Raw genomic sequence first — 27464 nt, 5'->3', positions numbered from 1 at the left:
AAGTTCACAAGCTATTTCACATAAGAACGATTGGATAATTTCTGTAACTCTTCACGCACAAAAAATGTGCTTCTGGTGATTAATATAGACTTTGTTTTCAAACAAGTAATATGTTGGAAATACACAGAAGGTTGTGTCTGAATATTTTTTTCTGTTTACTTTTAATTCGCTTGGGAGTTCTAATGCATGGTAAGTGATTAATAAGTTTCTGTAACACATTCACTTTCTCATTATACACAAAAGAAACCGCTTTTATTCAAACGAGTAATAAATGCATTCGAATAATGTTCTTAAAATCTTAATCGTCAGTAATTAAAAATAAATCCTTTAGTGCCTTTTTGTTCTTCCTTCAAAAAAAAAAATAAAATAAAATAAAATAAAGAGAGAGAGAATACGGCATTGGCTTTCTGTAGATAACCCAGCTTTCAGTTTTACATTATCATCGCAGTTCAGTGCATTTCTGCAGCCTGCTAGCTGAACAGCGACACACTTTTCCTATATTTTATGTTCTCTTGCGTGTGCTGTTCTGCGGTCAATTTTGCAACTGAGAGTTTAAAAATCGCGTGCGCGCACACATAATATATATCATTATCATATCAAATTCCTGGTATGCACCCTGAGGAGGAAACAGGATATGATAGTACTAGATGAAAAGCTTAGATAATTACAAACTTCCTATTGACAATTTTCTTCCAAATTAATATCTTATCTATCAGAATCCCAATATTGTCAGATCTGATATTTCACTCTTGTAAGGTTTATTAATACAATTCCCACTGTATCCATCCACCTAGATCCTGGACCTGAGGTCTTTTCCCTACCATCTTGAAGAAGAAGAAAAAATACTTGTTATGTTAACCTTTCCTCTACCATTCTGCACAAGTAACAGTCCCACCTGAGATTAGCTCTGCTCACACAGTCCTGGATGTTAACGATGTCAAGTTTCTTTCTATTATTATTATTATTATTCACACAACTGAAAGACATTCAAAACAAGATATCATTCAACAAAAGTTTGGTAATACAGAGCAATTCAGATTCTACCCAAAAATCTAAGAATAATCTGTCTAGCGTCGTAAAATACGGACTATTCCAAGTAATGTTGTTTCTTTTAGATCAGATGTCACTTCATTGATGTTTAATTCTTGTAAATAGTTGCAGAGCTTCTTTGAAATTGCACCGATAACTACTGGGGTGACAGGTGTGTTTAAACCACTGTCGGCCAACTTCGATGCCAGATCTCGATATTTAGCATTTTTTTTCTTTTCAATTATTTGTTGTTGATGTTGTTATCGGTGGGTACTGCGAGGTCAATAATTCAAACTTGTCAATGTCTCAATAATTGTAATGTCAGGTATATTGTGTTCCAGAATGATCAGTTTGTATTCTAAAGTCCCAGAATATTTTTGCTGTTTCGTTTTCCAATACTATTTCTATTTTATGCTGACATCAGTTACCAAAAGTAGGAAAACCATATTTTTTTGCATATATGTCAATGAATTATTTTGGCCACTTGATCATGGCGGTGTTTATAATCAGTTTGAGCTATTTTTCTGCAGGCACTGATTAGATGTTCTTCTACAGTCTCATCTTTCTGAACACATAATCTGCATTTGCTGCTTTATTGATGTTTAAATTTTTTGCTTTGATTGTTTTGGTTTGTAACACCTGTTCTTAAGCGGTTAGAATAAATCCTGTTTCTTTTTTAATATATCCATATTGTAGCCATTGCCATGTCTTGGTCACGTCAGTTTTTTCCTCAGTATCTCGAAGAAATTGGCCATGCAAGGTTTTACGGGTATTTTTCCAGCGCACGTTTCGGATATCTTGCTGTACGTTTTTGTAATCGGATTTGTTTCCTATTGCTTTTAGAAGGCCTCCTTGTAAAAATGGCTTGAACCATTTGCTCAGTGCTATTGTCGATTTGATTTTTAACTAATTTCTTCTTCCACAGTCTGTTTCACTTGCAGCAGATCCCGTCTGCCTAATCTTCTTGGTAGGTACATCACTTCGTTAATGATGCATAGTCATTAATTTTCAACTTTTTTGGTCCAATTTGCTCAGGTCTTCTTTTATCCAATCTATTATGCCAGCTGTGTATCGGATCACTGGTAGGCCAGGCCGTGCTTATGCATAGGCGCACGAGGCTCTAGCCGGGTTTCCCGAAAAATTAGGTCCAATTTAAGGGCTCCAAACAATGAGGGGTCCCGAAGCACTCTAGCGCCTCTGGCCCTGCCGCCTCGGGAAAATTGTAAGTAGACCCAAGAGTTCATTGCTCTAATTGAGTTTAATCCATTAAATTTTGTATTTAGAATATTCCCAATTCTTTTGGTTTAACTTTCGAGTGGGGAATATCATTGGCTTCTAATATTCCTAGGTTTTAATAGTGTTCGTTAGCTGTTACTGCTTTTATATATTTTTCCTGATCAAAATTAAAATTACTAGCGTCATTCCTCGTTTAATAGATAAAATTGCACATCTGTCCAAATCAAATTCCATTTTGATGTCCTGACTGAGAATACGAATCGTGTATCGTAAAGGTTTTCCATATAACTTCAAGTCATCCATATACAACAGATGGGAAATTTCAAAAATGAAACAAAAAAAATGCAAAATTTCATAAAATTATTATTAAAGAAATTATTGGAGTTCGTGCAGTCAAAAGACTCATCGCGAGAGACGAACACTATCCATCAACACAATACTTATCATACATCTTAAACTTATTCACTGTTGAAGTGCTCAGAACCAACTCTGGCAATCCGTTTCGCTCATTCACAACTCTTCAAAGTAAAGAACCTACTCCACACACTCTTAGATAACTCCCAAGTGTGATCCGTTGTTAGTTGTCTCAGAGTGTGGTTACGAAAACTTTATCGTACTCAAGGGATTCTATAAGATTGATACAAATGTTTTGAGAAATTTCTTTTGTGTCAGTCTTATAGAATCCCTTGGTATACTAACATAAGTTTCTATTACATTCCATTCTCCACCTGTTAGCTAAACTCTGCAACCTACAGACTTTCAATCTGTCCTCATAGGGAACATTCTACAGCTCTTAGAGCTTAGTCACAGATCATGAGCTTAGTCACTCGTCACTGAATCCTCTGAATCCCCCTAGAAACGCAGGTGATCAAATCTGTGCACATAGTCAAGAGAAAATAGACTCAAATGAAAAAGGAATCAGAGAAGATGAAATATCCGAAAATGAATCTACACATGCATAGCGCCGAAACAACACACTGCAATGAGAAGAGATTTAGAGGTTACAGGAAAATTCATCGAAAAACAGTTAATCGAAAGACAATTCATCGAAAAAGCAATTCGCCAAATAAACAATTCATCGAACGACAATTTAACGAATAGCAATTCGTCGAAAAGGCAATTCATCGAACGGCAATTCGTCGAAAATTCAATTCATCGAAAAAACAATTCACCGAAAACTTTTCGATGAATTCTTTCATAATTCATCGAAAATTCATTTTTCTTGCAAAGTATTGTTTAAAAATGTTCAGTAACAATGCGGAATGTTACTCATGATACAGACAACATATGGAAGTGGTCATTGAAACGTAATAATTATTTTCTTGCATTTTAGAAGATTTAATCCAAGTGTACATACTGCTTCATTGTGCAGATAGCGATTTATCTGTAGAGAAGACATTTCGTTCTACCAAATTTTGTCGCAATACATGTCACAGTGCTGTTATTTAAAATTTATGATCAGTACTGACTTTTTGGTTTGAAACTTCTTTGGCCATGGAGAACTTTTGTGTCTCCACTCCATTGACTGTTGTATGTTCTTTGGGTCATAGTGACGAAGAAATGTTTCATCAAGGATAAAGGATTCAACTAAATTTATTAGAGATGTTGAAGCAGAATGGCTTTTAAGACGTCATTAAAAGAGTTTTTTTAAGGGGAAGGAGCGACAAAATATGCTACTGCATGGGGCGACAAAATTCCTAGTGTCGGCCCTGGGATCAGGTCTGGTGAATATGGTGTTTGAGGTAGACATTTAAATCCCAAGTTGTATATTGTCCGTTGGATTTCATAAGCAGGTGCATTGTCCTGCAAAAAAAAACACGAATCTGCTTAGTTTCTCGCAACGTTTTTCCTTCAGTACCGCCTTCAATTCCTTCAGCGTTGCTGTAACCATTTCACCTTTTTTTGAGGTACTTGATAAGGATTACACCGTCCATATCCTAAAAGACAATGGCAAGAACCATCCCTGCTGACTTTTTGGTTCGAAACTTCTTTGACCACGGAGAACCTTTGTGTCTCCACTCCATTGACTGTTCTATGTTCTCTGGGTCATAGTGACGAAGCCATGTTTCATCAACGGTCAGAATAAGAGCTAAAATATTTGCACCTGATTTCTCAAAATGATCAAAAATCCCTTGAGATGACAGCACACGTTTTCTCTTTTGGTCGGCATTCAAACCTTTGGGGACACTTTGCTGAGAGTGTCTGCATGTCCAAATTTTGGTAGATAATGATACCAACTCATTCCTTGGATGTCTGTAGAGTCTTTGCGATGTTTTTGGCTGGCATCTGTTCATCAAGGATCATGGCATGCACTGCATCGAAGTTTTCAGGTGTGATCGCTGTGGAAGGTCTCCCTGACCTGGGAACATCTGTGTCTCAGGATGCCCAGCTTTCAATTGTTGGTTATACTGGAAGGCACAGCCCCTAAATTCTCACAATGTTTGGTGAATCTCAGTTGCAGACGTTTCTTGCAGCACGAAAAACCTGATGGCCCGCACCTCTGTGTCTTCGAATTTCTTCAAAACCACTAACATGTTTTCTTGCATATCCTAAATGAAAAACAATAATTATTACGATTTCAGGAAACATAGGTGTTAAAGGGTGTTAAGATACGGTCTTCCTTGTGGTTTATATCAGATGCTTTAACATCATTTTGTTCTAGGTGTTTATCAGAATTTTCAGTCCTCCTCTCCCCTCCCCTCGTACGGCTTGTTACTTTCAACTGGTTCTTTCACCACAACACTAGTGACTTCCTCTTCTGAGATAGCGCAAAGACACATGTTGATATATTAACAAGTCCTACATGCTGATTGATATCGCGTTTACTGAATTCCTCATGTATACACCCAACTCAGTCACCATCAGTGTTTCTCCTACTTCCCCACGGATCTCAAGTTCTGTAGGATGTTATTTTCACGAGAATGAAATACCTTTATGAAATGTTTATTTAACATCTCAACTATATCCGCCTCAGTGGATATCATTCACTTCAACCAGTATGCCCTGCAAAAAATTCGCTTTCCGAACGAAGTCGGATAAATAGTAGTTTACCGTATATAAATGGCCTGAAAGATATATCCCTCTCAAAACAATTCAAAACAACAAAAAAAAAAAAAAAAAAAAAAAAAAATTGCACACACATCTTCACCCCACATGCCTTATAATTCATTTTTTGGTTAACTGTATTTTCGATGAATTGTGATTTTTCGATGAATTGTTGTTTTTCGATCAATTGTTTCGATGAATTGTGTTTTCGATTAACTGCTGATCGGTGAATTGCTTTTTTGGGGAAATTAGTTTTCGAGGAATTGCTTTTTCGATTAACTGTTGTTCGATGAACTAATTTTCGATGAATTGTTTATTCGGTGAATTGCATTTTCGATAAATTGTCGTTCGATGAATTGCCTTTCGGTTAACTGTTTTTTTTCGGTGAACTCTCCCGATACCGATTCAGATGAATTTGCGTCACAGGGTTGCTTATATAAGACAAGGCGGTCATTTTGATCTCCTTGTGCTCCTTCAGTTCACTATTCATGTAGATAGCTGCAGATTGCATATTTATGCGTGTTCGAACACATCACAACATGCTGCTATGTCATTCCAATATGTTTTGAGATTCTGATCAAATGCCGATAGTATACCTCGGATAGACTTTGAGAGAAAAACAACCTATCATGCAAATGATACATCCCCGCAGACTTATTAGGCTACAACTTCACATTAGAGTTTTTGTCGCATGTTTATATGCGTATTAAGATTAAATATAAAGAATAAATCGAATTTAGAAAAAAAAAATTCGTATAAAAAGATGAATTAATATATTCCGAGGATATGTGCATGGTAAGCACACAAAAAAGCAGATAAGTTCGAACTTAATAAGATTTTAATAGATGTATATCATTCGCATGCAAACTGACAAATGCATAACACTAAAAGTTCGCATCATAATTAAAAAATTAGTTTAACCAAAATAAACATTTAGTCGAATAAAACTTCAGTCTCTACTACAATATGAACAAGACTAAAGAGATGTGGCCACTGAAGCGTCACACACACACACACACACACACACACACACACACACACACACACACACACACACACACACACACACACACACACACATCTGAGTAACCAATTTCATTAATTTCTCCCCATTTCATACTTAGTAATTCAAGTGAATCTGTCGAATTATTTCCGTCTGGCAGACGGACAGACATTATCGAATTGTTATACAGTTGTTATAATATTGTTATACAGTGAAACGTTATGCCTCAAATTATCTCGACTTAGAGACGTAAAATCAGAAAAAAAACACGAAAAAATGATAATTAAACTTAGCGATTTTACTCCACAGCGAGTGCTTCATGTGTCTCGCTTTTTATTTATTTTATTTTATAAGTGTCAACTGCCGATGTGATAGTGTCTTTTCTCACTTCTTCCGTTTACTATTAAGCAGTGCTTGAAATGGATCTACCGCCGAGGCGGCCAACAGAATGGTTTACTGCTTTTGCGAAGAAGTGTTTTGGCCGGTAAGCCAAAACGCTTCTTCAAGTAAGGTTCTAACTGCTATATTCTTATTATATAACAAGTGAAAAAAAGCATGAAGAAAACCTTCTTTGGCATTTCAGCTACTTAACAGGCTCATGGGAACAAACGCCTTTTATTTTATTTTTCTTCAGAATTTCTGGCATATTTGTTCCCGTTCACTTCGAACATTACTGTCAAATACCTCGCTCTGCATGTTATAGTTATGATATTTGAGGAATCAAAAATAATCCTTCTGCTATCATCGAAGTTTAAAATTTGTCATTATCAAGCCAGTCGTTTCAAATATTTAATCGTTGTCTGCATTTCTAATACCCATACTCAAAAGTTTTAGGGAAGTTTTCATTCAGAATTGCACGTCATTTTTGAAACTAATGGAGGAATTTGATCCTTGTTGTAACGCATTACAGCAATTTTGTGGTGAAGTAGTTATTAGGAGAACTATTAATTCGGTCTTTCAGCCATTTTCATAATTACTGCCAGAACAAGGGTAACTAGAACCCAGAGCAAACTGTTCACCTTGCTCGGGGTGGGAAAGGAGTGGAATCATGAATCATGGCTTCCATTTTTCCATGTACTGATTTAGGTAAAGGCTTACAAGGTATCCCGTAAAGGAGGAATGATTGATTGCTACTTGTATGTCATGCTGTTGTTTGTACTTCCTGGCTTGGTATACTGTTCGGCAGACCTATTATTATAGGTTTTTCGCGGCCGAATATATTTTTTTCGCGTATGTGATTTCCAACCAAGAAAAGGTCTATAACCTTTCGTCTGCGGGAATCACATGAAGTGTTTATTTATTTATTTTTATATAATCCGGAAACCCTGCTCTAGAAATCAAACATGGAACTTTTTCAAGCTACTTTAGTCAGTCAATGAACGGGCCGTCGGTTTCACAGCTGATTACGAAATGCCACCTAAAAGCATTCACAAACCTTCGTGTCTACTGCGAGATTCGAATCCACATCTCGTCGTTGGATACGCTATCCAGACCAACGGCCCGTTTATTAAGTGACTAAAGTAGCTTGAAAATGTTTCATGTTTAGTTTCTAGAGCAGGGTTTCCGGATTATGTAAAAATAAATAAATAAACACTTCATGTGATTCCCGAATATGGTCTTTTTAAAAACAGCAGGTTTGCATTCGGCAAATATTCAAACGAATCATTTATTTTTTGTGCAAAATACGATAATTAAACGAAAATTGTTACTAAAATACCACCACTTTGAAAGGAGGAAAATTTGTCTTACCGATTAAAACATAAGATCTTTACTTTTCGCTATCCCTTACTTTGCCACAAACGTTTTTGGCCTCGTTTCTCAACTACTAAACATTTGGACCTGAGGGCATTTAATTTCATAACCTGACTTTTTTTAAAGCGGATATTCTAATCCTTACTTAGTATGGTTTAGAATTACGGCCAAAGTAATTAAAACTATAAAGCTAGTACATTAAATTAATAAAGCTAATGCATTCTGTTAAATGAATGTGTTTTCACTGATTTTTTAAATCGGATGATACTGTTACCTGCTTATGGAATACAGTAACATCATCATCATCAAATTCCTGCCATGTACCCTCAAGGGGTGTACAGGATATGACAGTACTACATGAAAAAATTACATCATTACTAACTTCCTATCTACAATTTTCCTCCAAATCAGTCTGTTACTTGTCAAGACTCCAACATTATCAGATCTTATATTTCTATCGTCTAAGGCACTTTGTACCGTATCAATCCACCTATATCTTGGTCTTCCTCTGGGTCGTTTTCCTGCCAACCTGGCAGAGAACATTTGTTTTGCTAATCTTTCCTCTCCCATTCTATTTAAGTGACCATACCATCTGAGATTAGCTCTGCTAACGCATTCCTGGATGCTGACAATGTCAAGTTCTTTCCTAATATCCTCATTTTTAATATGATATTGCCATTGATGCCATCTGTTCACGCCTCTAATCTTTCTCAGGACTCTCATATCTGCGGTCTCTAATCTTTGGTCAAGTGTTTTACTTCTGACCCAGCTCTCAGATCCATAAGTTAAAATTGGTTTGAACACAGTCTTGTATACAGCTAATTTAGTGTTCCGACTAATTTCTTTCTTATTTCATATGAATTTATTCAATTGACTTCCCACGATACCAGCTTTGCTGATTCTGTTGTCTATTTCTATATTTAGTTTACCATCTTCAGTAAAAATTGTGCCTAAGTAGCTGAAATGTTTTACTTGTTCCACAGGTTCTCCATTCACAACACAGTTGACATTTTCAATGATTCTGCCTATTTTCATTGTCTTTGTCTTTTTATTGCTGACCTTCATACCATATCTATTACAACAGCTATTCAATTTAGTCAGAGAATCTTGCAGACTTGTAGCGGATTTATTTAGAAGTATAACATCATCCGCATAAAGCAAAGAGCTGACATTAACATCTCCAATTTTGATATCAGGTTTAATACCACATTCCTTCATAATGTGATCCATATAGATAATGAATAACAGAGGGGATAATGTACATCCTTGTCTCACACCAGATTTAACATTAAACCATCTTCCTGTACTTCCTTCAATTCTAACTGCTGACTCACAACTCAAATAAAGACTAAGTATTGCTTGATATAATGCCCCATTGACACCATATAACTGCAGCGTATTGAATAGCTTCTCTCTTGGCACCTTGTCATATGCCTTTTCCAAATCGACAAAACTTAAATACAGATCTTTGTTATATTCCCATGCTTTCTCGACTATTTGTCGTAAAGTGAAGATCTGATCCTGACAGCCTCTATTTGGCCTGAATCCAGCTTGTTCTTCACCAAGCTTTTCTTCCACAATTCTTCTCAACCGTTTCTCAAGTATACTTGCATAGATCTTGCCAGGAACACTCAGTAGGGAAATACCTCTGTAATTCTCACATTCAGTTTTATTTCCCTTTTTATATATGGGTACTATGAGAGCTCTACTCCAATCATCGGGAATTCGTCCCTCTGTCCAGGCTTTCTGAACTATGCAGTGCAGCCACTGTAAGACTCTTATACCACCATACTTCAGCATTTCTGGTCGAATATCATCTACTCCTGCTGCCTTTCCACATTTCAAGCCTTTGATGGCTTTTTCTACTTCAAGTATGGATATGTATTCCTGACTGCATGCCTGGTCAGTGTTTTTTATCACTGTGCTGTCATCACTGCTTGTTTCATTTAGCAGTTTTTCAAAGTAATTACTCCATACTTCAAGGATATCTTTTTCTCCTGTTTTCATTTCACCTTTATCATCTCTAATTCCTTTTACAGCACTCTTTCCTCCATTCCTAAGCTTCTTTAACAACCTCCAGAATATTTTGCCACCTTCTTGATATTTATTTTCTATATTCTTGCCAAAGTCCTCCCATGGAGGAATACAGTAACAAGCAACCACAAATGAAAAGGTACCAAAACTACCACTACAAAAAAAAAGTGAAATTTGGTACTACTATGACATAAGAGGTTGGATTGGCTTGAGTAATTTGAATTTACGACTGAAGCAACTAAGGCTATTAGGCCAGTATATATTATGTATATAAATCGCGTGTGTTCTCCTATCAGTTTATGTTTTGCGGGATGAAAAACCCGAGGAATACCCTTCAATCTCCATAGGAAACCGACTAACTCATCCCCAGTTGAAAAGCTAATAAAGTTTCTTCTCCTCTTAGACAAGATTCAAACCCAGTTCTTTCCAACCAAAAGTCATACCGACTGAGCTATGGAGACTTGGCATAAGTGGCAACCACCCACAGATACCTCTTATCAGCTCAGTGAGCAAAACAGAATTTAATTAATTTAATTCAGAATTAAAAGTTATGAACTTCTTTATTGTTAATAATATAATAATAATTTTCTAATTTCATTTACTTTCTTCCGCAAAACTACTACTACAGTAAGTACTACAGTACTTACATAAGTACTGTATTACAGTACTTACATAAAACAGTAAATTTATATAATTGTATTACAGGCATACCACGATCATACGACACGTCAAGTTATAAACTTAACCACTGTCCTATATGACCTAATTCACTATATGATCACTGTCATATAGCGAATCACTGACTCTTTTTCTTTTCTTTTTTTTTGACGTGAATACGTCTTTAAATTCGGAACCGTACTAGGGGGTGTGGGACGAAAAGTTGAGTGTAACGAAATCATTCGATAAGGTTTGGCTTAATAATTTCTAAAGTATTAAAGTTAGCCAAACCAAACTTATATCATTCGATAACTGAGGGAATAAAGATTCGTCAGCGACCTTGAGATGGCGCCCCGCGGTCGGCAGTGGGGGCTCCGCCATTTTGTGTACGATCCGCCGCGCCTCGGAAACTTCCACTCAGTATAACTTCGCACTCTGTCGTGGTATGACATTCGTTTTAGTGTCAATCAACAGCTCTCGTCGAGATCTATCGATTTAACTCATAATTCTTAAATTTCAATACAGTGTTGAAGAAAATGTGGACTGAAGTTGAAAAATTTTAGAAATTTCACAATGTCCGCCTATACTCGCCGGAAAGCCAGCCAGAAATATGCCGAACGCATACGACGGGAAAGAGCAGCTCGTCACCTTTCCAATATTTCCAATAATATCCCAATGCCTGGGTCGGAACGAATAAGGAAGTATCGGGAGCGAAAGAAATTGGAAGCGGCGCAGCGCGCGGCTGACAGCGCCAGCACTTCGGGGGCGGCGGCGCACGAACACATGGATATAAATGACGTAAGCGACTATGCCACCTCTTCGGAAGATGGATTGAACGAAATGGATGTGGATTTCGGAAGATCGGTGAAAACGGAAGAGCATTGGAGGTCGACGAGCCCGCATGTGTCATAACAATTCACAAATCGCAAGGAGGCACTTTCGATCGAGTCGACTTTCAGTACGACAAGTCTCAACAAAATCAACTGGTGTACGTTGCACTGAGCAGACTCACTTCTACCGACGGACTGTATTTGACTAACGAGAGAGATGATTATAAATTTTATCACGATTACGGAAATTCAGCACCCACTGTCAGGGAGATACGCGACGAATACGAGAGAATGAAGAAATAACACTTGCGGACGCTGGTTAAGCGAGTTGACAGTTTCTGCGATCACAAAGGAGGTTCAGATATTAAACATATATGATGATCATAACAAAGGCGAAAACTCACGGCGGGGAGTCTTACTTGTCTCGGCGATCAATGCACAGAGTTTGGTGGAGCACGCCGAAGATATTGAAACTAAGTTCATTATGAACAGATCTGACTACTTGATCATCAGTGAAACCTGGATGGATGATGCCACACCTGTGAATGTATCCAGTTTCGAACTTAAAGCATGCAAGAATACAGCCATAGAAATACGATGCAATCAACCGTCAACTTCGTCGTCATCGTCCAAACACACTGTCGGTGGAGTCGCCATATACAGGAACCTTAACAGCTTCACCGATTGTCAATGTATCGTTGCCATTGATGCCAGTCGTAAGCTAAGAGTCTAAGAACCATCAGTGGGAGATATATGCCTGGACGACGTAACGATCAACGGTGTATCTAAATTTGTCCTCGGAGCTGTGTACGTTCACCCGAACGCTTCATCGTCAGTGATAGAATGTTGTATCTATCGATCCCTGCTGCAATACTCGAAAAGCATAAAGAAAACAATCCCCAGTATTGAGCCAGACCTGCATACACCCATCATCATCACCGACATTGAAGTCACCAGTGACTTCAATGTCGATGTGTCACAAAACCGATCACTGCAGGACTTTATGGAACGCGAGTTCCATGTCACTTACGTTCAGACCACGGCGACCACTCTAGGTAATAACACTTATATTGATTTGACTTTCGCCAGAAACTTGGATGTATCTTGTCTGCCGTTTATATCTTACTTCTCTTACCACAGACGTATGATAAATAATATCATAATCGATTATGAAACTTGTTTTCATTTATTTACACTTCCCGACACATATATAATCCGCTGGCGTGACGTATTCACGTAAAACCCCTCCGATCGTGCTCCGACCCAGCCACACCCGATTTTTTTTAAACTTGTAGATGCATGTAATGGTTTAATAACCTTTTTGAGAAGTCGTATATTGCAAATGGCATAAATAAAACATTAATTTAAGTCAGATACGTAAAAGTTATTCTGAATAGTTTGGTTTAAGAGAGCACCTCAACCAGTTAGGTCATCAATATACACCATTAAAAGTTTTTCCATTTGGGGAATAAAATTGTCACGTCTACAGTTAACTACTGTAGTATTAACTAGTGTAGGGCTTTTCGCTTATTTGTTTTTAACAACCATAACAATAGTGCAAGGAACGTTTAGCCTGCGGCCTCTGTGTTCGATACGCCATCGTCACTAAATTTAATAATTTTAATCTTGGTATCTAATGTAATTTACGCGTTTTTTTTCTTTTCAATGGAAGCAACAGTACCCTCACTTTGAATTTTATCTGTTATTATTAACAATAAAGTAAAACAATACTTATAAACAGTTTATAATTCACACAAAAAACATCAAAACACAGTGCAGCGAACACTTCACGCAATCTGCGCATCGGTTGATTCAAGGGAGCGTCATGTCGCTTAAACCATCGTATGAGCGAATGCAGCGTCGTATAAATGGGCACTGGTCATAATTGAAAAGCATCGTATAAGCGGATCGTCGTAAGGCGGTGTATTTCCGCCTTATATAAACCCACTTCGCTTCCTTAAATTACAACTTACTTTCTCTTATTGTGTCCCTTTTGATTCTCATCGCAACCTCAAAAGGGTTGTGGCGTTTCCTCTTCAACCTAGCTAATAATAATATAATTATTCACCCAGTCATATTGTCGCCGTATGGTCACGCCCGTACCTCCCGGGTTTAGAGAGTGAAGCTTTCTGCTAGAAGAAATTGTAGGGTCGCAGATGTCCTTTCCACGAAGAGTTAGTAGGACAATCACAAACATCCATGCCCCCTGACGGAATTCGAACCCGCAGCCTCTTGGCTTGAGAGAGAGTACACGTTAACTACTCGGTCAACCAGGCTGGTATAATAATAATAATCAGCGAATTATATTCTCTCTGCAAAAATTATATTTATTTACACAGAAATATAGATTTTTATGTAAATCGCATGTCTTCTTCTGGCTGGTTTGTTTTCTTGTAGGATAAAAGATCCGAGTTTCCGGGAAGAAAAACCATGACATATCCGTAAAACACTGACTAACTCATCTACAGATGAATGGTCCTGATAAAGTTCTTCGCGTCCTTGAGGGGATTTTAACCTAGGCCTTTCTACTAAAGGGCTTCGTCGACTGAGCTACTACAGAGGCTCTCTTTCAGCCTAGCTAATGGTAGTTATATCAAATTAGTTAAGACTGATTAGATGCAATCACCGACCAAAGCTTTGATGATTCAGGACTTCAGATAATTGATGCAACTGATGCTCCTAATTATCAGTTTACTTAAGAGGAAACGTTGGTCACCTTATTGGATTTCATGTAAATGTTTGGCAGGTTTATCCCAGTATGATACTCTGAGGCTAAGTTTAAACATCCCATTTCTGCTTACCTTTATTAATAACATTAATTATGTTTAAGAATAATTTGTTTGTTCTATTTTTATTTTCTTCTATTAATAACCGAAAACAGGTTCAGAAGGTTATTGTCAATCTTGCATTATACACATATTGATGACTTTTTGTTTCATCTCCATGGATAAATGGTTGATTCTAGACCTGAATGTAATCAACTGTTCATCATCTCGAAGTACTGTATGTGCGTGCACATATGTTTTAACGTTATCGCAACTTCTCGTGGTAAGTACGGGAAATGAACTTGGTTTTTTTTTTTTTTTTTTTTTTTTTTTTTAATCTTTCAACAGCTTTTGATTTATATACAAGGTTAGCGCACTATCTGAGCTTCATATGGTGGATTAAATTTGAAGAACAAATACATCGGGTGAAAGCAACCTTGAGACCTGTCCATGACATCGTGTGCATAACCAAATTAGGAACTCAAGTAAACAAAAGTTCAAGGAGTTTCCCATCTAAGCTGTTTTAAAATGCGAATTCTTGCCATTATTCTTCACTCATCGTTCATTCATTGTATCAACAAAGTTGTATCACCACTCGCATAAGATGCTTTCCCCAAAAGTAAATATAATCCACAGAAATCATAGAAGATATTTTAAGTTGTGATTTATGCAACAGAATGAAAAAAATGGCGTATTTCACTTTTACAGAAAGAGACGCAAATTCAGAAACAAGCACTGCATTAATTAAATTCAGTTTTAACTATTTTACAAATATTTTAAGTTAAAATTGTTTAACTGTTCGTCATTTCATCAGAAAAAGTAATACATCCGATATGAGATTATTTTATCTTCGTTTTTCTCCAAAACATACCTTTTCACTTGTATGTGGAGGAGATTTTTACTGGTCATTTTGACTTCAGATTCAGCACGGAGTAACCGTTGTCATTCAATTGAATTTATCAATGCTGTATTTAATTCAAGAAGATTTAACTCCTTGATTTTTTTCTCAGTTCGTTGTCTTACTTATAAATCCATTTCCAGTGCAACATTGTAAAATATCTATAGCATGATATTTTGGCATTCAGAGTAACCAGAAATGACTTAATGTCGTTTCTGGTCACTCTGAATGCCAAAATAATGCCTTAATATTAACCTTTCTACTCGAATACACCGGGAATCATTATCATGTAACTATTCTTCCTCACAACATGATTTATACTGCCTTTCTTACTTTTCAGCGATAGAAAAACATGTTATTTACAGCTGAAAACAAGAATTGTGTAAGAGTACTCTCATTTAGAACGACTGATTATTAATTTTTATTGTTATTGTGAAACTGTGAATCTAGTTAAAAATGTTTCGTGAAGAGGCTCGCCACTGCGATCATGTCAAACGTGAAAACACGTGTTATAAATTTCCCATTGAAAATTAATTTTCTTAAATGTTATCTATATCCAAATGTAGTTTTGAAAATGTATTGTATTTTAGCAATCAAGTTTTTACTAAAATTAAAAGAACAGAACTGTGGTTTGGGAAAACCTGACTGTTAGCATTTAGCTGCTATTTGACAATATCAGTACGAGTGTAATGTGTCGCATATATGCTATTATTATTATTATTATTGTTGTTTGATGTTGTTGTTGTTAATTTACTTATGCGATTCAGGTGATCAAAAATATTGTAGTCAGTCAGTCAGTCAGTGGCAATTATTGCTGTTATCTACTAATCGAACTTTCTTCCAGTAGCAGAGTTGGACGTAACCATTATGACTCACCCTTCAGGTTGAAAGCACAAACGCCTTATTTGTAGCTTAATGTGAACTGGACGTATGATGATAAGTCCCACACTGTACTAGTAATAATTTGCAATAAAGTAATGCTCTTTTTTTATAGTAAGACGGTAATTATGAGCCTCCATAGCTCAGTCGATTTTGACGAGGCCCTGTGATTGAAACCCTGGGTTCGAAATTCTATTTAGGATACCTTTATCAGGGCTTTTAAATTGAGGGTCAGTTAGCTGTTTTCTTAAACTACAAATTAGGTTTTTTATCCCGCAAAACAGGCATACCAGCCAGAAGAACACACACACACTATGCAGACAATGGTTTGCAATGGTTTCAAAACCATTTGAAACCACTGCAAACTATTTGAAATCGTATGGAAATCATTTCAAATCATACGCAGGCTTCTGAATCATACGTTCACGTATAAATCCACGGTCTACACGTAAGTGTAAACCAGAAAGAAAGAGAGAGAGAGAGAGAGAGAGAGAGAGAGAGAGAGAGAGAGAGAGAGAGAGAGAGACGCTACTTATACTGGGGTCCAAAAGCTACGGACGATCTACATTTTTACCTGTATATGAAAAATATTTCATGACTACAGCCGACCTGGACATAAATTTATAAAAATCACATAAAAGTTTAATAGAAAAATTATATACGAGCGCCTCCGTAGCGCAATTGGAAGAACGACGGTACGTTGCGCCCTTCGATTGGAAAAGGTCTTAGTTCGATTCTCGTCGTGACGGAATGAATGTTTATATGGAATTTTTCACTTGAAGGTGAGTTAGCCGATCTCATACGGAGATAGCAGAGTTTTTTTCCCATAAACTCGGGTTTTTTCATCCCGCATACAGACAAACCGGCCTTTAGGACACACGCAATTTATAGACAAAAAATACTAGTGGTGGTGAGCAGTAGATGGCGTTGGTGTAGATGATGGAGACGGAGAGCTCTTTGAAGGTGTCACGAAATAATAATAAAAATAATACTCAAAAATGTGTTTTAAATTTCGTACAAATTAAATTGCGACACGTTTTTGGTAAAAGTTATAAATTTCCCAAGGATGTAAGGAATTAATGTACAGGAAGAGACATTTCATTATGGAATATGTCTACCCAGAACTACGTTGCAGTTGTTACAACATCGTTCCATGCTTAGTCCCGAGTAATTCAAGATTTCTTGAGGCAAACTCATTCAAAGCAAGGATTTGTTTACTAGCAGGGGGGGGGGAGATTACTAGCAGCAAATAATCTGCTCATTGTCTCCCTAACGGGGTTGAGATCTGGGGAGTGTGCTGGCCACTCGATTCAATCAATATCCTCGGTCTCCAGAAGTATCTCCACTGCTTGTATACGATGTGGTGTGACATTGTCATCCATAAAAATTAATTCTTCGCCTACAGTGCCACGAAACAATTGAACATGACGTTTAAGAACTTCGTTACAATATCGTTCACCAGTCATTGTCCCTTTTTCCAGCACTTGTAGCTCAGTGCGTCCATTAAGCATAATGTCTCTCCACACAATGATCCCTGAGCACTGCCGTATCTATCTCTTTCAAGAACATTCTCGCGCGGTAAGCAGTACCACTTTCACAGCGGATCAAGTGTCGTCTAGAATCGGAGGAAAGACTACGACTAAAAACATCCGTAAAGATTACATTAATCCATTGGTGTCTAATTTTTATGGACACAACACCACTGAAAGCGTGCTCTACGACGAGCTGTGGATAAATGGTCGCAGACGTCTTGCCATTGTCGAGATATTCGCGTAGATGTGCTTGAACTGAGCCAACTTACAAGTTGACCTGCCATGGTTGTTGATTATGTTTTGCTGTTATAACCAAAAATCTGTTTTCATGCTCAGTGGTAGAGGGAGAGCGAATTCTTAACAAACGTCTGGAATACATTTCATTGGTAACTCTCTGGAAAGGTTAGTAATTCTGAGGCCTTCTTCAATGTTTCTAATAATTCTTCCCCGCGTGAAATCATCTATACGATGTCTTTGAGACATTTACAAAAAACTCAAGTTTGCAACTTTATTCCGCCACAAAAAGAGCTTCTTTCAAACACAATTCGTTTACCTTTTGCCTTTAATCCTGTTGAGTGTTACCACGTGATCCCCTATGCGCGCGATTCGAAAATTTGAATGTGTATCCGCTTTCTACTCGAAATCGTCAGTTATACAAATTGCTACAAATTCGTCTGAACCTGTGGTTGTTCGTTCTTAGGTTTTGGACACCAGCATATTTCAAAAATAAACCACTCACAGACATTTGGAGAGTAGATATAACAGAAAAGCCCGGATAAAGGACTTCACAATTTTCTTATCACTTTAGCTGCAATTCATTTGAGACCGCAGAGAATAAAACGAAATAGAAGTCATAAGAATTTATCCAAAGTTTCTACGTTTTGTAATTCCACACATGACTGCATGATTTCCACCAAACATATACAAAATAGGAGCTCTGACTTTCAGTGAATTTGGCTATATTAAAACGAGCCCAGAACACTTGTTGATGTATCATCAATCATTTCTAGGAGTTAAGGTGGAATTCGATTACTAAAATTAGGAGACCAGTGAAATGGGCTTGATAGCTCGTTTAATTGAATTCAGTGATCCTATGGGATTAAGTAAGATTATTTTAATAATAATATTATTATTATTAGACACCTCCAGGGAGTCCTAAGCTCATCGAGGGAGGGCACCTACTCTACAACTCTCCGTCTCCACCACTCGACCTCATCTACATCAACGCCATTTACTGTCCACCAAATATTATAAGACTTGAAAGCACTTTATCTTTTGTAAGATTCGAATTTCGTCTAAAATGCAAAAAAAAAAAAAAAAATTATAAGTAACATATATATATATATATATATATATATAAAATCTGAAGTTCATTTAGCCTCTTTCGCATGGAAGTGGAGCGGTTTTTCCTTCCGGAAACTGGTTCATTATTCCGCAAAATGGCCAGAATCGCGCGCGCGCGCACGCACACGCACATGTGAACGCTTACTGATAAATATAATACACTGGCTCATAGTTTTATTTGCTTCATAATGCAGAACAACCTAAACCAATCCAACTCTGTTGTAAGGTTTAAACATGTTTATTGAAGATTTAGTACAGGGATTTGCAGTCGGGAAGTACGCCGTCAAGAAATAAATTTGTGAATGACGAGGCCACTGCTTGCGAAATATGCACTACCTGTACAAATCACAGGTAGTGCCCATTTCGCAAACATAGGAGAATAGTAGGAATCGTTAAAATATTAAGCAAATCTAAATATGGTTTATGAAATCTATTAGTCCTATTATCTATTAGTCCATTCTTATCATGCATTTCGAACTTTGGTCTCTCTCAGCTATTGCGCTATTTCACTTTTCTTAAGGAGCAAAACGAAATGTATTTTCTTTTAACTGTTTTATTTCGCTTGCTTATACTATTAGAGTAAATTCCCACGTCCAAAGATCGTTCTCCGGTGACGTCGGATACACGAAAACAACTAAATAACCTTGAAAACGTATTTCGTTTGTAAGAAGAACAAACTACGCAGACAAACAGACAAAAAAAAAGCTGAAGTGAGGATTTAGTTTGGTGTAATTTATTAGCAAGAACAAACATTGGATTCTTTTTTGTATGAGTCAGTTGTAGCTGCTTAATATTAACGCAATTTTAGAGAAAGGCATTGCTAAATATACTGCTTGGAAAGAAGTCAATGGACACCGTAGTTTGAGGAATAAACAGCAATAGCGTCCACCTTAAGATGTGGGACATCCTTTCGCTGCGATGACTGCAGCAATTCTACGAGGCATAATTTCCACAGGCATGTAATACGGTCCTCGACTGTTGTGGGGCAGATGTCCCTTGACCTCACCCGACGCTCCAGTTCATCCCACAGGGTTGAGATCAGAGCTCTGTGGAGGCAAGTCAAGTGTGGTGATGTTCATGTCCACAAACTACGAAGCTACAGTTGCAGCTTTATGACAATGTGCATGGTCGTGCTGAAAGAGACAACGGTCAGTTCCTTAGATATGCCACAAAGTAGGAAGCATTGCATTGTGCAGAATATTTAGATACTTCTCGGCGTTCAATGTTCGTGGCACCACAAACAGAGGTCCGAGGCCAACTTAGGAAAACAGGACTGTAGCATCACACCTTCAAATTTCATATTTGGGATTACGTATCTGATAAGAGACGTGCACCGGGCATGCGCCACAGCCACGCCCTTCACCTGCTCGATAGAGGGTGTAGCGTGATTCGTCACTCCATAACACAACTTTCAAAAGCTTCCACAGTATATTTATACTGTGGAAGCTTTGATATACTTAAACAATATACAGTATTTAGCATTAATTAACATGATAACATGGTTATCATGTTAATTAATTCTCATCTGGGTAGTTTGCACATAATTGCCGCACTTTAGCAGACGTCAAAGAGATGTACACGCTCTTTGCACCACTGAAGATGACTGTGTATGTTGATTCGGATAAAGTGGAGTTTGCATATTGCGGTCCTACCATGGAAACCCATGTTGCGAGACTCGGTGCTAAATGTTTTTATGGAGATTTGTGTTCCAGTCGATGCCCGGAACTCCTTATTCAACGTGTCGGCCGACGAAATGACGGTTTTTTAGATGTTATCCTTCGTAGCACCTGATGATGACTTTCGGTCAGTGTAGTGAGTCAACTTCAAGTGCTACACTGCGGACAGCACTTGCAATTGACTCCCAGAACTTCCATTTCAGTATGGTAGCACTGGTTGTTGACTTGGAATGGCCCAATTTGTCAACAATTTGCTGAATAGATAGGCCTGCATCATGGCATGCTATCACAACGCCACTTTTAAACTCCGCCAGTTCCCTTCTTGTAGCCGTTTCACCCGGACACAGTTGCACTGACTTGGGAGCATCACATTCCTCCAGTTTATACCGGCTACAAATACGTGATTTGTTAGCTGGCACGATGCACCTAGCCCATAGGGGGGGGGGGAATCCGTTGGCTTCTTTCCAAGCAATATATGTTCGTTATGCAGAATTCGTATTTACAAAATTAGATTCTTGAAATGCAGAGCTGAAGAGAGAGAATTATTAGAATCTCTGTTGGTTAACTCAAACTACGAGTTCGTGTCTCGCGTAAGTTTTACACATCTGAAATGTTTCAAAGCCTGCTTTGGACAAGCACAGTATTATCTTGTTAGGCTTATTAAGGGTTGTCTTAAAATTAAAGTAAAAGACAAAATAAAATTCTATGCCACAGTTTCCAAGATATATTATTCAGTGCTATTTTCGAACGTTTTATTTCACGAAAACTGTTTCGGTTATTATGAAATAGCAAACATAACTTACCTCTTGCCGAGTACTTCTTGCTTATTGCCTCTTGCTCGGAGCAGTGTTTCTATTCACAAAAGGATTAACTGGGACATTATTTTATGCTGCAAAACGCACCTGTGTTTTATAAACCCTTCATTTTCAAAAACAGTACCATTTGTTCGCGATTACTGACGAATAGATTTTCGGATAAATCAGTAGTTCCAACCAGGATGTAGCCATGCTAATAATAGGTTAAGGAGAGATTTTTTTTTTTTAAATGTCGAATGCAGATATACCTGAACATTTTGTAAAAAGAATATGGTGTAAAAGATAAAACATGAATTTATGCCAATTTTTAAAAAAATCACTAGGGTTCCGGGATAAAAAAAAAGTTGGGAAACATTGCGATAATTGTTATAAATGGACACAGATATTTTGGCACATTGCTTTTCCTCAATTTCTAATGAGCATAGATATCATTGTTTTACTCTTAGCTGATGTTTTAACTCTTCCCAGAGGCATTCTATAGGGTCCAAACTGGCACTCTCTATCGAATAATATAACCTTTTCACTCCATTTCCTCAAACCGTGTCGTTAGAGTCCTTGTTGTGACATGGTTATCATGTTAATTAATTCTCATCTGGGTAGTTTCCACATAATTGGCACACTTTAGACGTCACAGAATTGCCCAGAATGTCAAGAAAACATTCGATGTTCATTTTCCCAGGAAATACAAAAAGGAGATCCTAGTCTACGTCAGGAGATGCATTTCTACATCATAATACCACTGACCACCACCACCACAGTTAAGACATAGGATAAATGTCTTAACTGTGTATCATGATTTGTAACCCCATATCGCAATTTTCCCACTCTCTTCCAATCATGGACAGCTCTGCATCACTCAAGTTCAACATCAAGAGTTATTCAGAGTGATATTTGGTATATACACCTTGGTCCTTCCAAAACCATTGGGACTATTGTAGTTCAGTACATAATTCTGGCAGTGACTCTAAGGCTCTGCACTTTTGGTTGAAAAAATCCGCAAAATATTACAGCACTCTTCGATCTTTTTCTCTCGGCTTATGTAGTGCATCTGACTGTTACTTGGATTTCTTTTCAAAATCGCCTTTCCTTTTTTTTTAATAATAATACCAGCCATAGTTAATATCAAATCCTACACTCTTGTGCAACAATCACAGAATGAAGTAATGCCTATATGGCAGCTTATGATAATACCTTGCCGGAAGTCTGTTAATTCTACACCATGTTCCATTTTTGGTACTGCACACGACTACAGTCATTTAGCGTACACACACCCCTGCTTTTATGCGGTTAGTGCGTACCAGCAGCAAACCACGTGCCAACGATCCGTCACTGCTAATTAGTACTTTAAAAAATGGGCGAGGATGGAACATCGTGTGTCTGTTTCACAGCATTGTTTGGCTTATATTATCTGTTTGGAATGCTGTGACGGGATAGCATTCTTTGGGAATTTTTGTAATATCGTAAAAAATGCAATTAGTGTTTCTTAAAAATTTCTGATTTAAGTCACGTCTAGGCTCATTTCAAAGAGAAAACATCCACACATCGCTATATTTAACTTTAGGGTAAGATGAATGTTATTTATACACGCGCGATTATCTCTCGTCTAGGAGATAGGCTAGTATGTGTGTGTGTGTGTGTGTGTAGAATACATCAATCTTGTGACCAAGGTAATTATCTCAAATAACATTTATTACAAAAGTCTCTTTGTCTGGTAAGTTGCAATCTGGGTAGGGTTTATTGTTAAAAGATAACAGCTTAGATAATACATCATTTATGTTTTTCACGGTATGTTTCTTGTTGTTTCAAATACTGTATTATACTGTATTCGAAATGACTGGAGACCATATTTTACAAAAAAAAAAGAAAAAAAAGCAGCATAATGCTTATAATAGTTCAAATATATCAGGAGCTACTTTATCGTTATGACCTCCATTCATTTGATCCAATCTATTATGAAATACCTGCCTAATAGATTAGATTAAAAGTAGTAAAAATCCATTTGGAATTTCCAAAACTTCTGAAGAAGAAGAATAATTAAAAAAAAACTGCGAACAGAGTCCAAGGAGGAACATAAGTGGTTCAAAGGTAGATCTCTCTCTCTGAGATCTACCTTTCTTTATCAGCACAGAGGAATAATGTTCATATTCCTCATTAGCATTTATCAATATGTCTTCATATGTGTTCTGCGGTAGATTTTGCTAAATCACGATATACTTGAAAGGCGAGCATTATTGCAATATTTATTACATGCAGTTTTTTAAATAAATGAGGCATTTACTTAATCGTAGAGAATCTGTTACATCGTAGCATAAAAGAGCAATTATTCGAAGTGACAGATTCATAAATGATATCTAATTTCAGCACCAATAAAGTTATCTGAAATTTTTTTTCGTGTGTGTGTGTGTGTGTGTGGTTATCAAACACAAGATGTGTATTTTTCTATATCAAAGTAAAGCAATCTGATATAAAAGCATTTAACATGAAAGCGGCTTTTCTTAAATACAGTATATGTAGTAGTAATTTTGTAGTGAAATCAGAATTTTGATGATGAAATAGATCCTCGTTCAATTACAAACTGAAGAAATCACTTTAATGAAATGTTGGAACAACATTTCGATCGGTTTTCACACATGAATAGTAGTATTTAATGCTACTCCAACGGCTAAACAGTAAGGGGGGGACACAAAAAATAATTCTTTCATTCTTGATTTGAAACTACTGATAAAATAACCCAACAGATTGTCAATGAAACTTGTAATCCATTAGTTCGGTCACTGTAATCCGAACAGCAGAATTGAAGAAGTCCCTTATGACGTTCCTGGAGACTTAAAAGCGTTGAGTGGAACCTTTATTCAGACTTTCCTTTCAGTGCAGCAGTAACCAAGATTTGTTCTTTCGCCTGCCCTCTTCCTCCTATTTATCAACGTTATTCCTCACTGATTTCAAATCCGCTCCATTTCTTAGATGGTAGTAGTACATTCCATTCCTTATTTGACAAACTTGCAATACTCATACATTCTAATAATTTTTATGACCCTCAACTAATAGCTTAAAAGCTGATCTCTTTTCAATCCTTCATTGGGAGAGAGGTAAAATCCATTTACTTCAATAAAGGGTAGATCTAGATTTTACAATTGATGCAAATAATTTAGTGAAGTTAAATTGTTGAGAACATTCTTTTCGTTGTGTGTGTATGTGTGTGTGTGTGTGTGTGTGGTGGGGGGGGGTGTAATCTTTCTTGAGAAAAAGTGAGATTTTTCTCGCTTTTTTTTTTCTTTCATTGTTCCCTATTTGTCTTTTTTGCCCAATTAGGACTACAATCCCCAATGTTCGCGAAGAACATTATTAGGTGTCTTCGTTCTTCATTCGCTGGATTAATGGATATGACAAGATTGTTAAATTTTGTTGTATAGACTACACAGAAGCTTCTTCGATAGGACTTTGCGCATGTAAAAGAAACACAAGAGAAAGTTGATTTCCAGTCCAGCATTTCCATTTTTGAACAAGACCCGAATTGGTTCTTTCAGATACGTTAAAGAGTTGGTACTGTTAATTAATGTAATTTCAGCTGAGTTTTTATGTTATCACAGCTATTTAATGATGTTTTTCTTGTCCAAGGAAGAATCCACAACTGGCGTTACAGACGGAGGCGATTGTAAAGAGAACTGTAACTACACTGCAACCACTACGCGTGCACCTGGAGATTGTTCACAAGGTAAGGTGCTTGGATTTGTTAAACGGAACTACTTTTTCTTTTTTTTTTTAAGTTTATTTTCTGTATTGGATACTTTTAAGTCAGATAATTAAATGGAAAACCATAGCAATAATAACAAGATGGTAAAATCCATTTCGAAGATGGAATATAGAGAATTTTCAACCAGTGCTTTTCAGGTTTGGTGAAGAATTTTATGTCGTGGGGTATATTTTGCAGTATATCCTGCAGTATACTAATCACAATCTCAAAATAAACCTCATAACATATTAAAAATAGTTATATTTATTATTTATTATTTATTTTTAGTATTAAATAAAACCAATAAATATAGAGTGACGTTATCTTTTTCAAAAATGACAAGTTTTTGAAACTCGGGTTTTTCGTCTCCCAGAACATAATATATATATATATATATATATATATATATATATATATATATGTGTGTGTGTGTGTGTGTGTGTGTGTGTGTGTGTGTAGGAAAGACCTAGGTTCGATTCCCGTCAGTGATGTGAGGAACATTCATTTGGTCTCTTTCGACTAAAATTGAGTTAGTCGGTCTCATACGGAGGTAGGGGGTTTTTCGTCTCCCAGAACATGTCACGTTTTATGTCTCTTCATTGTTTTGAAACTTCATTGTGTTCCGCGCGGTTAGCCTAGTGGCTATGCGCTTCGCAACCATATGCCTGGGGGAAGGAGTGTCCTAGATTCGATTCCCGTCGATGACGCGAGGAGCTTAAGGATCTTCCTCAGCCATAGCCAAGTTAGCCGGTCTTGGGCGTGGACAGCAGGATTTTTCCACCAGTTTTTCTGGGGGTTTTTCATCCCGCAAGTAGGCAAACCGGTCCTGTGAACACACACGGATTACAGTCAGGAATACTGACCCAGCCATAGGTCTGATTCTTCAGCTATGCCGGTTCCGGAGCCCGGATAAAATTTGGGGGGGACTGAGATGGTGCATTCCCTCCCCGTAGAGGGGACTCACGGACGTGTATCATCACACCGAAAGGAAAGGAACTTCATTGTTTGAAACTTACCAGCCCGGAACTCTAGGGGGTTGGGCGCCGTAGGCGCCAGGGTTGCAGAGCCCCCTAGTATATATATATATATATATATATTAAGTTTATATATATATATATATATATATATATATATATATATATATATATTCAAAATTACTAATGAAACATTTCTTGAGTAGTCTACACACCTTGCATTTTCACATAGACATTATGTGAAGATTATGTCTTGGCATAATGCATTGCGAAAAAAATAGCTAATGATGACAGAATTGCATTAATTAGAGTAATCGTTTAGAGTAATAATGAATTTGCAAAATAATAAATGAAATCCGTTAGAAACAAAAACTGAAACCGATCAATACATTTCAACAGAAAATCGTATATCACAAAAGTTTCATATTAAATCTTAATATTATAAAGTTTCCTACTAAAGTTAAATACAAAGGTTTCTTATCAAAATTTCACCAACATTTATCATCCCTGTTAAAAACTAAACACACGCCTAAGAATTGTGAGGTTAACAATTATTATTTTTTTTTTTCTCTCTAGATAAAGATTCTATTCTCGTTCCAGCGGTAGTTGGGTGTGCGTTAGCAGCGACAATCATCTTCACGATGGCCATTTATTGTGTCAGAAACCGAAAGCAGAAAACTGTTGATGCTAATTCCAATTCCGCTAGGGAAGTAGCAGGAAGTATATCACTCAATGTTCATCTGTAAGTATCCGACCGAAAAACGATTGTACGAGTCAGAAAGGTATCGGTCCTTCCTCTTTGATAACAGTCAGTAGTGAAGTTCATCCCATCATTCCCATAACGAAACATGAACCAACCTGCGAGAGAATTCACTTATGGAGAAATGCAATAAAAGAGGAAGAAGTGTGTTCTAAGAGGACGAAAAACCATACAGTCCGGAGTTTTCTGGTGAATCATTGCTCTATGTTTTTGCATAAGAGTCAATGTGCTGTATGACCAAAAGGAAATTCCCTTGAAGTGTAAATATCTATTTATGATAGCACGATTATTTTGATACATTCTGAAAAGGAACGCATGGGAACGAATCTTTTAAACGTAAAAATGAACGGTAACTTAAATTGGAAACTTACCGAATGACGACCTTCTCTTGAGAGGCACTGTGACATCAGCATATTGCTTTTTTTGGACCATATCTATAACCATAAAATAACTAAAGATGTAGTGAAAAATTTGCATAGTGTATAAACGAAGGAATTGTGAA

General features: G+C 37.1%; 1 protein-coding gene across 2 annotated transcripts; it reads left to right on the top strand.

Moving 5' to 3' along the window:
- Nucleotides 1-27464, top strand: LOC150108387 (uncharacterized). 2 transcript variants are annotated; one of them, XM_090390739.1, is made up of 3 exons: nucleotides 1-189; nucleotides 25118-25210; nucleotides 26779-27464. In XM_090390739.1, the coding sequence occupies exons 1-3, from the start codon at nucleotides 111-113 to the stop codon at nucleotides 26946-26948; spliced, it is 342 nt and encodes a 113-aa protein (XP_090246865.1). In that variant the 5' UTR covers nucleotides 1-110; the 3' UTR covers nucleotides 26949-27464. The 2 variants fall into 2 exon arrangements, with proteins under 2 accessions (XP_090246865.1, XP_090246866.1); XM_090390740.1 differs by having other exon boundaries at nucleotides 3-189; nucleotides 25114-25210.

The sequence above is a fragment of the Typopeltis vanoorti genome, chromosome 3 (genome assembly GCF_054136105.1).
Source record: "Typopeltis vanoorti isolate ZY-2024b chromosome 3, IOZ_Tvanoo_1.0, whole genome shotgun sequence".
NCBI classification, from domain to species: Eukaryota; Metazoa; Arthropoda; class Arachnida; order Uropygi; family Thelyphonidae; genus Typopeltis; species Typopeltis vanoorti.
The sequence above is the reverse complement of the archived record's forward strand: the minus strand, read 5'-3'. Positions and strand labels throughout refer to the sequence as shown.